The sequence below is a fragment of the Colius striatus genome, chromosome 4, assembly GCF_028858725.1.
Source record: "Colius striatus isolate bColStr4 chromosome 4, bColStr4.1.hap1, whole genome shotgun sequence".
NCBI lineage: Eukaryota > Metazoa > Chordata > Aves > Coliiformes > Coliidae > Colius > Colius striatus.
Genome location: NC_084762.1, coordinates 1,936,606 through 1,949,438, shown reverse-complemented (window position 1 = coordinate 1,949,438; position 12,833 = coordinate 1,936,606). Strand labels below are relative to the sequence as shown.

Sequence of the window (12,833 nt, the reverse complement as noted above, 5' to 3'; positions counted from 1 at the left end):
TCCTGGCTCACAACTGTGTTTCCTCTTGTTCCAGAGAATGTGGAGGAATATGGCAAGATGCTGGAAGAGATGCCAACTTCTGAAGCTTGGGGTGTTGCAGAGGTTTTGGCCTGTGAAAAGAACGTCGGCTTTGTACACGTCTGGCTGCAGCAGATCTATAGTTGCCCTGTACATCAAGCAACATTTTCTTCTCTTGGGGCTCCTTCATGTAAGAGTCTTCCAGCCCTTCAAAAATAAGGAGAGAATTCTCTTCTTGTGAATTCTCTGACTTATAGCTAACTTCAGAACAATAACCTGAGTTCACTGTCTCTTTGTTATTCGTATCTGTCCCTGCTTCCCAGAAGAGATCAGGCACATCTGGGTCACAAGAAGCTATGTACTCAGAGACAGTAGAAAGAGATATATTCCCTCTGTTTTCCAACGAAGAGTAGTTTTGCGTCCAAGGCATTTGAAGACAAGATGGGAAGAAGTGGAGGGGAGTCATTGAAACACTTTGGGCTTGGTTTAGTTGGTCATCTGAAGAGGAGTATTCTGTCATTTCAACTTCATGGTCCATGTCACCTGGAGAACACAATTCAACAGAAACTTTGGTAAAACACACTTTCTCTACTAGTATGCTGCTTATTGGGCTTTGCTTTTGGCTACCTGTATGAAACTCTTATGAAAAGGAGTGGTTTAATGTGGCTGCGTGGTGGTTGTTGTTGGGGAACTGCACAGTCACAGTTTCTATCTTGCACAACCTCAATTGAGTTTATTAAGCTTCCAATCCTTGCTGAGTGTCAGGCAAAACTTAGTTCAGTGTTTGTGATGAGCAACCGCCTGTTTCAGATATTTAGGAGATGGAGCCATCATCTGGTCATTCAGTGTGTGTCTTTAGTCCTGATACTCAGCAAGGAAATCTTTCAGAGACTTTTGAATGAAAGTGGGCTCTTTCAATCAAGTAGCAGAGGAAGCCAGCTTCTTATTGACCAGAGCCTACAATCAGTTTGCTATGTACTTGAGACTATGTTAAGAAATCTCACGTTTCCACTCTTGCCTTTCAGGTCATAATGTTTTTTCACATTTCCAATTGAAATCTAAGTGTCAGTCTCCTCTTAGGAGAATTTTATTAAGAAGGTAATTCAGAGGACTGTTTCAGAGAGTGATCAAGTTCTAAGCTTATTAGCTCAGGAAATCTAACATCCCAAAACACTTTTTGGGAAACAGAGCCATCAAAACCCTGTCATTTTGATATACCAAAGATTCCTGCACAAGAACTTATATGTATCAGTTCCTAATATTAAATTATAAATAAGGCAAGAGAATGTAGGAAGAGAGGAAAAGTCAGCAAGAAAATGTTCAACTAGTCATATGCCAAAGTTTTATGGCAATGCTCTCAGTGGGAGAAATAAAGTGAAGAGAATTTTCAATGTGTCAAGCAGAAGTTTCCCTCCTGGAATGCTGCTGATTGTTCAGATTTATAAGCAGGCTATTGTAATTTAATTCACGCTTAAGTAACCCAGTGTTCATTTCAAAGCACTATTTAAAAAATAAAGATGTCTTAATAAGGAACTGAGTATTAGAACCAAGGACAAACCCACAGGTCACTGCAGTAAAGAAAGTGATGTGCTTCCTGTAATCACACTCAAACTAGCACATCTTCTGCAGGAAAAGAAGCCAGAAGGACCGAGTGAAAACGGAACTTCCTTTTCTATTTGTTTTCAGAAGGTTATGGAGTTCTCAAAACAAAATTACCTGCATTCACTCTTACCCTGAGGTCTTTGTCTGAACAAAGTTTTGTCAGCTAAGTACAGAAGCACTTTCAGCTTACTGCGTTCCTTTAATCGCTGATGCACAGAGGACACTGGGCTGTACATTTGTGACCATGGATTCCACAAAAGCAGATTCATGAAGAGACTGGCTATTGCATTTCATTGCATAATGCCTGCAGTGCCCTATGTTCCATTCAATTATGGTGGCTGAACTGTGACCTGACCCACCTCATTTACAGCACTGGCTGTGATGATTAAAGAAGTGAAGGCTGCATTTTATGGTGTGGAAAATTTTCACAAAGGGAGAATTAAAGGGCAACTAGGATATGGATTTAAACCCAGAGGCAATTTAATTTGAAGCCTCTAACACATCAGAAGCAACAAGTTATTTACTGGATCAGAAAGCTAACCATTTTTCTGGTTTCAGAATAAGCTATGGATTAGGATAAACTCAGAGTTTAAGGATAAAGCTTTAACCAGGATTGGAATTCTGCCTCTCCACAGTCTGGCTGTTGTACAATGATCTCTATCCATGCAAGGGATCTCTGATACATTCTGTAAAGATTCATTTTTAAACCCTGCCTTATTGAATTTAATGATGGCTTCAGCAGCATCATCAAGCGTAGCAGTGGGACCACTTTCACTTCCCAGGCACTGGTAAATAACCTGGACAAATGTTCAGAACTGGCTGAAGCCTTCTTAGCAAGATTCAAAAATCATATTCTAATCATGCTAAGAATGAGAGACAGCCCAGCTCATTGCTACTCCTGTTATACCCCCAAAAGAAGCAGGGTACAATGAGTTAAATGGCTCCTCTAACATCTGATGGGCAAACTGTGTCCTTTGGCACCAGCAGCTGGATTGTTTTTCTGGGGCTTTGCTTACATCTGCAGACAGTAGCGACAATGTCACTTGAAAAGACCAATTCAGGGTTCCTTCAGAATTGCTTGATCCCAGTTAGGGAACACAGATACGAATTTTATCACCTAGAACTGACTAGCTAAGAGAGTTGGAGCCTCTTGAAAACGGTTGCTCAATATTCTGATCTTTGGAATACTATGTTCTTGGCATTTAAAGTATTCAAGCCACAACAAAGAGCAGGATCCTTATCTACTTTTCAGTAGAAGGAAAATAGAAAGGTGTTTTGTTATCCAAACTGGAGGAAAATAGAAGATGTTTAGTTGTATGAAGGAATCAGGAAGGAAAGAGATGCTCTGCGAGAAGAAAAGTCAGAAAAGGAAAGTTTACTTGTCAGTAGTCAGGGCTGATAGGAAGGCTGATGAAGAATAAAGGTGATAATGTCTTGTAAAACATTACATATGCGTTGATTCTGGGAGTAAAGATCTGGGTCTGTCCTCTGGGCCATCTGCTAGCAGGAAGGAATCTATGGATTTATTGCTGAGCCGGATCGGAGCGAGTCGCCTGAAGTTGGTTGGAGAATACGGGATCTGCACCCGGGCCCTTTGTGATGGCACCACGGTATCTTCACTAGATAACCATGGGGAGAAGTTCATGTAGATGCCTTGATCGTCATCAGCTGAAAACACTGGGTTGTCAATGCCTGAAAAGAAAGTTCACGAGCGACACACACAATTAATCAAACTAATTCCTTGGTAGTACAGCGAGATGCTTTGTAGAAGGAGAATGGCTACAGTGGGAAGAAATAGGCTGATAGGTGCTGGGGCAGGTGTGCCAAAACACACCCCATATACACACACATAGGCTGCTCTTACTACTTTGCTCATTACTAGTCATTTTGGATTTCTGTTCAAGAGAAAAACTGGATTTTATATCCAATATGCAGTTCTGTTTTGGATATCTGGAGGCAAAAAGTTAAATACAAGAAGTATCCATACAATCAGCCAGGAGGGTTTCAGCAAAATTTAGCACGACATGAAATAACAACAGAAAGTTTAAAACAAACACATGAAAAAAGGAAACAAATGGTGGAAAAAAGTATGAGCTGCACAGCTCCATAAAGGATACTTGTGTGAGGGAGAAGAACAGTCATCAGTAAGTTACAGGAGCCTTTTAATATAAAACAAAAAAGAAGCTTTAAAAATGAGTCCAGGTCTGTATCTTGCCACCCACTTATTTCTGGATGGATTTCTGCAAGTCCTTCTATATTCTCAAACATAGAATTTGCCATGGAACAGTGAAAAAGCTGCACCAGTACATAGAATCATAGAGTGGTAAGGGTTGGAAGGGACCTTTAGAGCTCATCCAGTCCAAGCCCCCTGCAGAAGCAGGGTCACCTAGATCAGGTCACACAGGAATGTGTCCAGGCGGGTCTTGAAGACCTCCAAGGAAGGAGCCTCCACACCCCCTCTGGGCAGCCTGTGCCAGGGCTCCCTCACCTGAACAGGGAAATAGTCGTTTCTTATATTTAAGTGGAACTGTTTGTGTTCCAGCTTCATCTCATCACCCCTTGTCCTGTTGCTGGCTACTATAGAAAAAAGGGATGTCCCAGCCTCCTGACCACATCTGCCAAAAGAGCAGGGACATGAGTGTCTGCACCGTGTTGCAGGGGAATCACACGGTGACGTGGTGATGAAAACTCCAGCACAAAAGTGCCAACTTGAAAATACTGAATTTTAAACACTAAATTTTAAGGCTTTATATATCACATAATTTCTGTTACGTATAGTGATACACTTTCAATCTTTTGGAGTCTTTCAGGGCTGGAAATCAAGTCCAAGGAGTGCTCCAGCAATGCTGCAGATGTGCCCTTTTCAGTGCCTCCTGTGAGCCTGGAAGGACCTGAGGGAGTTGGGAGTTAAAGAGAAAAAATCCTGCCTGAAAGAAGAAGCGTGAGGTGAATCACAACAAAGTGCTTCAAATGCAAGTGGAAAATAGTTCCAAAGGACTAATATTGACTCGTCTTCTGAGGCAGGACAACTGAAAAAAAGCCCATTTTCTGTTGCTAGAAATAATTAGTGATTGTAGGTCTGGCTTAGGCAGTTTTGCTCTCAGCAGCAAATTGGATGCTCTCTATACCTCTGCATACCCAAAACTTGTTATCTGTTAACATTAATATTAAGCAAATGTATTTTCTAATAGAATACATCAAAACAAAGCAGAACACACAGCCAAATCAGCAGAATTTCTAGCTTTGGGTTTGGAGTTTGTGGTTTTTTTGCATCTTAGAAAAAACCAACCCCAACTTTGCGGGTAAATAATGTTCTTACCATTGGGAGTATCTGTGAAATTTTGCTTTGTCACATTAGCCAGGAAATCCACTCCTTTGCCTAGGTGCAAAGTTTCATAATCATTGTTTTCTTCTGATTCAGAGAACTCCAAATCTGAGGTGGGGGGGAGGAAAAGAAAGATAAAGAAGAGAAAGTCAAATTTTATTACAAATCTGTATCAGTTCTGATAGAAAATGCTATTTCATGCTGTTTTGCTGCTGGCATAGTTATTAAGCACACGTCTTCAGCAAGGACCTAGATGAGGGCAAAACTTAATCAGCAGCTGTAGCACTGAAATGTGAATGTGAATATATAGAGAGCTGGCAGCTTGGATACCAATTACATCAAGAGACTCAACACAGCTTGTTATTATCTGGTGCTATGATAGAGAGAGATTTCACACTCTGGCAAAGTTTGACTGATAGAATTGTCTGCTCTCCTGGGACTGGAAAAAAACCACCCTGTGATTTGGCACCACTGCTTCTTCTGGGCTTTGCTTCTTAAATGATCCCCTGTTGACAATTGTCATCTTGTGACAAAGACCAGTCACTGTGTTTTTGTCATTGGACAGAGGACAACGTTAGTGCCCTGACTGACTGCAAACCTGGTGGGGTCGTTGTGTGAGAAGCTTTTTTATTTCCAAGCAGAGGATGACATTTATGCACAGTGTTCTTGAACAACATTGAGTGACCCAATTAAAAGTATTCAGCAAGCTCTACTCGTGATGAAAGGTTCTGGAATATTACACTTATTGAGCCAGCCTGTATTGCCCCTGGCAGTCAGAGAAGAATAATACTTAAAAATGATTCAAAGAACATACATGAAGAAAAATGTCTTTATTTGGAGCTATTGAGAAAAGATGAATCCCTCTCTACTTCAGCGCTCTCTGAGACCAAGAGGTTGCATGCATAAATAGAGGAATGAATACAAATAAGAGGTAGTTCAGTGGCTTTTAAACCATGTTTTGATTTTTAAGGGACACATTATTTCAGAATTACTTACTGGTGTCCATCACTTCTTGCTATGACTGACTTCAATGCCAGAAGATGCCTAAAACATCAGATGAAAGAATGTGGGGCTTTACATGCAAACCCAGCTTTTGCTAGGCCAGTCAGCTTCAGATTGCTCTTTCCAGGCTGACCTCTGTGTCAAATTTGTGCATGGAGGGTGAATCAGAGCTGAAACTGGCCTCTATGTGTTCCTTTCAAAGCTACACTCTCCCTGAGTTCTAATGTGCCTGCTTAGCATCATCTCTAGCTTAAAACCTTCTAAACAAAATTAACCTTAACTCAGATCAGACTGTCGCCTCAACTACTGAATTTTACATGACATGGTGTCCAGGGCAGACATATCCTGCAGTGATGAGCTAGAAAAACGTTAACAAAAGTTGCTCTGTGCAGCTTATCCGAAAGAAAACTGAAAGTTCATCTGTGTTGTAGCCACTGCATTGTTTTGTTTCCAGAATTGAAGTGCGATCGTTTTAAAGTGCAATTAAAAAAAAGCCAGATAAAGTTTGGCTTGTCATCCAGCTGCCTAGAAAAACTTCTAAACCATTGAGGCATTGCACATCAGTATGGAGCAGATCCCCACTCTGAGTTCTGAACTCTGACTAGAAGTCTCTTTTTAATACCACCTTCCCTGTTTCATATCACAACATTTGTCAGTGACGCTTTGCTGACACTGCAGCTGGTAACATGCAGTGGATGAGACTGGTCTCACAGCCTTTTTTACCTTTTTCCTTCAGGGTGAACTCTTGAATTGGATTTTCAGATGGTATTTTTCCATTTGCTATGACACTGCTGTTTCGCTGGAAGAAAACAAACACAGTTACCAAAACCACTACCATCACCAGAGAGCAGTGGCAGTGACACCCTTTGAAATCACCAGTTCAGCAGCATTAACCAGAAATCTTTACTTTCTACAAATCTTTGCTGGCTATAGGAAAAGAAAGGAACCCTGGCCCTTTGTAGGCTCCACATCCCCTTTTAGTTTCATGCAAGTTTTGTGGAATGCTCTGTGCGATAGTGCTACCCTGCTCAATCTCCCCACAGTGGTGTAGCATGGCTGCAGAGCTGTTGTTTTTCCAGTGATCAGAAATCTCTCACCCAGAAGAAGAGTCCAAAAGCACAGAGGAAAAGCAGAGCGTGAGAAGATGCCCCTTGAGTTATCTCCTAGTTCAATTTCTTCTTGCTTAGGCCCTTTAAGTTTATGAAGTTTGACAGGACAGAGATAAGTGCAGGATGTAGGACCTGCCCTCCCAGCCCCTCAGTTTGTATAATAGGTGGCTACACCTGGGTCCTTGTGAAAGTGTTTTACCCTTTTTTGGCCCCGGTCTCTCTTGTGGATTTTATTGAGCTTCTTGGAATGGTTTATTCCTAGTTTGGTACTCTTGAAAGATTCTAAGCGTTTCCTCATTGTCCTATGGAAAATCTCCTTGTCTTGTTTCTCATCTTCATTGTGCATGATCTCGTGTCGACTGTACAGGTGTTTGTGCTGTGGCCAGGAAGGGAAGACAATATTCATTTATTTAGAAATACATCTGGAAGCCCTGAACCAATGCATTCAATCACTGCCATGAAAATGGAAAGACTAGTCTGAAGGCAGCAATGCAAATCCTCTTTCTTCACCATGAAATGGGGTGTAAGTCCAGGAATTTTAGGTAGGTAAGTGTGACCATCATTCAAAGGAAGCCTCTCCCCTATAAGTGTCTGAGTCACTGCAGTTGATACACTCCATTTAGTCCTATATTGGACCCAGTTCTGCATTCCAGTGGCCCCCAGTGAAATCAAGGGCACTAGTTCTGTTATAGAGGCACGTTCAGACTTGAGAAAGAATATAGACAAAGAGTCTATATTCCTCAAGGGTGCAGGTTTGGCAGCTGGGTTCTTTCCTTTTGAGTTTCACTCCCAAGATTGGGTTCCTATTGCCTCCTAGTTTTAGGTTGGCAAACCTAAACCATGTCCCATGCTAGCTTTCTGCTCTCACCTCCTGCCTGGGTTTGTACAGGTACTGTTGTAGGGTGTGATGAGCCACTGTGTCTTCTGTGTCCCGGATACTTTTCCTCCTCTGCTCTAAAGCTTGCATGTCAAGGCAAACTGGCCCAGCTTTTTCTCTCCTGAAGAAGAAGACAATGTAAAAACAGCAGGTTTTAAAAATCAGTCATTGCTGAAGAGGAAGGAAAAAAACCCAGGAAAATGTGGAAAGAGTGGGAGAAGATGAAGCTTTAAAAACAGAAGGAGGAAAGCTCAAAATCAGCTAAATGAAAATGAGTGAGCAAATACCTAGTGGGAGGTGTGAAAAGATTATTGGGTTTTGTCTTTCAGGTGAGTGTAGCAATAATTTCTCAGTTTCTATGACACATGGTCTGTTTGGTGAAAGGGTCAGGAAAGAGCATTTTTTTTTCAGGCAGAGAAATGACATCCAGCCCTGTCTGTAGCAGCTGGGGATCAGAAGGAGCATGAAAAAGCTCTAATGTGGATGTCTACTTCATCTTACCAGCCTTTCACAGAATCACAGAATCCTAAGGGCTGGAAGAGACCTCAGGAGATCACCCAGTCCAACCCCTTGTGTGTGTGTGAAAACATGCAAGGATCCAGCTGTATATACAGCAATTGTGTGTGGGAGAAAGGAGTCATTGTTCAAAAAAAGTAGAGAATATTTTTCCCAGTTTAACAGACTGCTCTGTTTCCTCACATCCAGCACTGAAAACCACACAGCCCATGACTCTACATTACTTACAGTAAATAAGAGACAGAGCTTTCCACAGTACTCGGGCGTGGGGTGTTGAAATCCACGTTGACCATGTTGTCTGTACTTGGGGAACGTATAAATGCCAAGGAGCCTCTACGTTCTCCCTGGCCATGGAAAGAAATGAGACATATTACAGCTGTAAACACTCAGGGCAAAATGTGTCATCAGAAAAAGGATGGGTAGTTTGTGAGGCTGCTGTGTGCAAAATGGCACAAGAAGCAGGGGAGAAGCTGTATGTAGGTAACAAATACAAGCTGTTGTATTCAGGTAACAAATACAAGCTGGTTTTTTTTCTTTCATGGTATGGTTTCATTTCCATTGAGTGATGTTATCCCAATGGACAAAGGCAGGAGAGAAGCTACTGCACTCCTGTAGATTGATTGTGAGGAGCTGAGTGATTTCTTCAGCCTCAATCTATTTGCAGATTATATCCTTGTGCTTTTGTAGTCTAACTCTTCTCTTCAGAGAGCCCCTCAGAGATGGAGCTTTTACTTTGTACCATGTTGCAAACCAAGCACATAGGGATGTCTATGCAGATTGTTACCACTTGACACAGCAAGAGCATTCTCAAAGGTGAACCACTAAGTTATGGCATGAGGAGATGAGATGCTGAAGAGATGAGATTTGCTCTCAGTTCTAAAACTAGCATAACAGGACTAATTCTCTGGAAAAACAGAGATTTCTGTCTTTACAGTTCTCCCCACTGCTTGTGTAATCTCTTGAGTGGCATTGTGGTTACATAGGCTGAACCCATCTATGGTTTTGAATCACAGCAGAGAGAAATTACACAGCAGGTCTCTACATTTTAAACTGTAGTAATAAACAATACACCAAGAAAAAAACCTCCCTGGCAGAATATTGAGAGAGGTTTTATCTACAATTCTCCCATTTGAACTGTATTGTGTCCCCTTTACATTTTTATATTCATAGAGCAAATCAAGCAAAGGTTTTCTTTTACAGTGCTAGCCCACACGTGTTACAGTTGGATCAGATCAGTGGCATTGAGAAGTGCATCCTGACCTCTGTAGGCAGAAAACTTAAGTGAAGAATAAGTAAACTCTATGTCAGGATCATCCCATCCATTTTAAGTGCATCTGACTTTCTTTTCTAATCAAGTTTAGTGTTTGACACATACACAGTACCATATCATCCACGGAGGATTTTTAGCCAGAAGTTATGAACTAGAAATATTTCAAGTTGCTTCTCTTCACTTGCTCTGGATGATTTTCATTTTGCCGGGCTTAGGCTCTCCCTCCTCAACTGTAAGGAATGTAGTTAGGCTCAAACTGAACTCTCTCAAGCCCTTGTTTATTGTATAGGTGCAGCATAACAGCAGAGCTGGAAAAAGAAACCTTTCTAAACCAGTTTTTAAACTCCTCAGTTTCTTGCAAGTGAGAAGAGTGCGAGCAGCTGGAGGGGACAGATCTTTACTCCTCCTCGATGAAATGCCTTCCATCTCAATGTCAGCTTGTAATTCACAGATATTCAGCTCAAAGATATACCTCAAGAAGTTGTTAGAGCAGTGTATCACTGAAGCAAATATTAACATGAGAAAGGTGGAATGACTTTCAGCTTCACTCATGACTAATCAGCCCTATTAACATAACCAGTTTCCACTGGAAGAAACTATGTTGCAAATCTTTTGTCTATTATCACCAGATAAGTAGAAATTTGCCAAGAGAATATATACAAATATCATCTGTACTGGGATAGTTTCCTTGCATTTTCAACTATACTAAAGTATAATGAAAAAGGTTATTTTCCTTAAAATGAATAACCTAACTTAATCTGACATTAGTGCATAGGATTTAAGGCACTACTGAGTATAGATTCTAGCACTAAATCTGCACGGTTTAGAGATCTATCGAGTCCTTTGCATCTGTTAAGAGAAAAAATACTGTAATGAAACTATTGAAGAGATTCAGTAGTGAATTTGAACATGAGTCTCAAGCTCATCAGCATCAAAGTCATTAATTGCCTTCCTCTGAGGTGTGACCCAGAAAGCCCGAGAAAGAGAATTAGTTCTTGTGCTCAAATGGTCTGAAATCTGAATCAGTAATTTACAAAACCTCAAAAGGAACTACATCTTTATCTGGTGCATCGTTCCCCATTTTTCACACTAACAGAATTTCTCAATTTCATCTCATTTTCCAAATTCAGTCTTTGAAACCCATCACATAGAACCACTTCTTTGCAGAGGCCAGACTCTGTTGACACATTTAGAAAGACAGTAGCTTGCCCAGTCCCTCTGGAATGATAGTATTTATCCTTGCAATGAATACAGAAACAAAGTTATTCAGTAAAATACTGACAACTACAGCCACTCAATGAGACCCAAAGCATATGAGGAAAAAAAAAGCAGCAGAGCAGAAATGAAAGCAGGTTTTCTTTACACATCCCCTGCAATACATTAACTTCAGGTTATATTATCACTTTAAAAAGCCCCAAAGCCCAAACGATGTCATGATATATCGACAAGTGATCATAAGTACCTCAGCCACATAGCTAATTGCATCCTTCAAGTTGAGTTCATGGAAAACATTAAGGATCTGGTCTCTTGATTTTTGAGCAGACCTTCTCATCAGTACTTTACTGAGGCATTTCCTATCAAAATTGGACCACCTGATAATTTAAACAAACTGTGTTAATGGCAACAAGCAATTCTAGTTTCACAGCATTTTTAGTTTAGCACAAACGCATAAAATGCTATTTTTGTGAGCTAAGCACTTCAAAAAAGCAAACACAACAAAGTGAGGGATTTGTGGTTCGAAGCTTTTCAATGAGCATTTAAAGCAAGTTAAGGAAAAGCCTGTTACAGAGTTATACAGCTGTCAAAGCATTTCATAGCTTCATTTACCAAACACTACTACAACAGCCAGAGTGCTATAATTACAGTATCCCCTTTCAGAGCCACTAGGACATTTTATACTCTGAGAGATCATGCTATCTTATTTTTTCCACTTCTGATTATGCAGTTATATATAATAACTTCAGAGTTTAGCTTTCTTTCCTCCTCTGGAAGGGAATCTACTTTTCCTCAGCTGTATTATAAGAGAGTCTGCCTAGAAAATCAGCTCACAACAGCAGTGCCCTTCCAAAAGCACTGCCAGAGGGCCTTATTCATGCCATTGGTGTACTCTGGGTGCAGGAGGGATGTGCATTCTCTGTGATTTACACTTCCAAGCTTGTCTGGTAGTAGGACATCTGCCATTTCATATTTAGGCTCCAGAAGACAAAGGCTGCTTTACTTTTATCTCACTTCAAGATTTTCTCTAAAGGGCATGAGGCAATTTTGGAGGCTGCTATTCAGAGTGATTCTATCCATCTTGCCCAATGGCTATTTTCAGTTCACAGCTTTTTGTTCCCATAGTTGAAAACTTTTTGTTGTTAAAAGTTATTCACAGAATGGACAATTACTCCGTTTCTCTGGGCAGAACTTCTGACAAGCAGTCTCTAATTCAGGCTGCCACACCTGAGCAGTCAGAGAGGATGCTGAGGGATGTTTCCTTTGAGGAAACAGCATTTTCGTACAAATAGTCCAAAAGAAGCAGACTTAAGGTGGTCTCATTCAAAATACATTAGTCATCAAACCACACAGCCACGAATCTACAAGATAATCCTTCTCTTGTTACTCAGGGAGATTACTTTCTGACATCTAAGAAGTCCAACTCTAGTCTGCCACTTTAAATATCAAGACAGTATGTCAAAACTGGGGAATACACCCACAGCTAATTAACTCCCCAAAAGTAAACATTTAGACCAAAAGAAAGAGGATATTTTATTTGGAGTACTTCATGAAAAATCTTCACAGCATAAATGAACAAAGAGCAAAGGGAAAGGAAGGATGCTGTCCCTGTAACTAGGTACAGGTAGGTGAACGATTCTACAAGCAGCCCCTCAGCAAGGGTTAGGGGAGTGCTCTGCAGAAAACTAACACTTTTGGATTGAAATGACACGTTGAGTCAGCAGAACATTAACAGGTCAGAACTGCATCTAAGCTCTGTACCTATGAAATGACCTAACTCCAGGGAGAGAACTGCTTACAATTAAACAGCATTCTTAAAGATATCCAGATGTAATGTGTTATTTTTCACATCTATTATCTAGATTATGGAAGTCTGCCCATCACAATGGTAACTCTTCT

The 12,833-nt window shown here is 40.8% G+C and overlaps 1 protein-coding gene across 1 annotated transcript in view; it reads right to left on the bottom strand.

Annotated features, from left to right (window-relative positions):
• Nucleotides 1-3,064: 3,064 nt before the first annotated feature.
• SLC9A3 (solute carrier family 9 member A3) overlaps nt 3,065-12,833 on the bottom strand; it is a 45,087-nt gene continuing 35,318 nt past the window's right edge. The window contains exons 10-16 of the mRNA XM_061995745.1: nt 11,182-11,311; nt 8,678-8,793; nt 7,925-8,054; nt 7,256-7,432; nt 6,671-6,746; nt 4,940-5,053; nt 3,065-3,312 (exon numbers count right to left, since the gene is read on the bottom strand). Coding sequence (XP_061851729.1) covers nt 3,065-3,312; nt 4,940-5,053; nt 6,671-6,746; nt 7,256-7,432; nt 7,925-8,054; nt 8,678-8,793; nt 11,182-11,311 — 991 coding nt within the window. The remainder of the gene's footprint in view (nt 3,313-4,939; nt 5,054-6,670; nt 6,747-7,255; nt 7,433-7,924; nt 8,055-8,677; nt 8,794-11,181; nt 11,312-12,833) is intronic.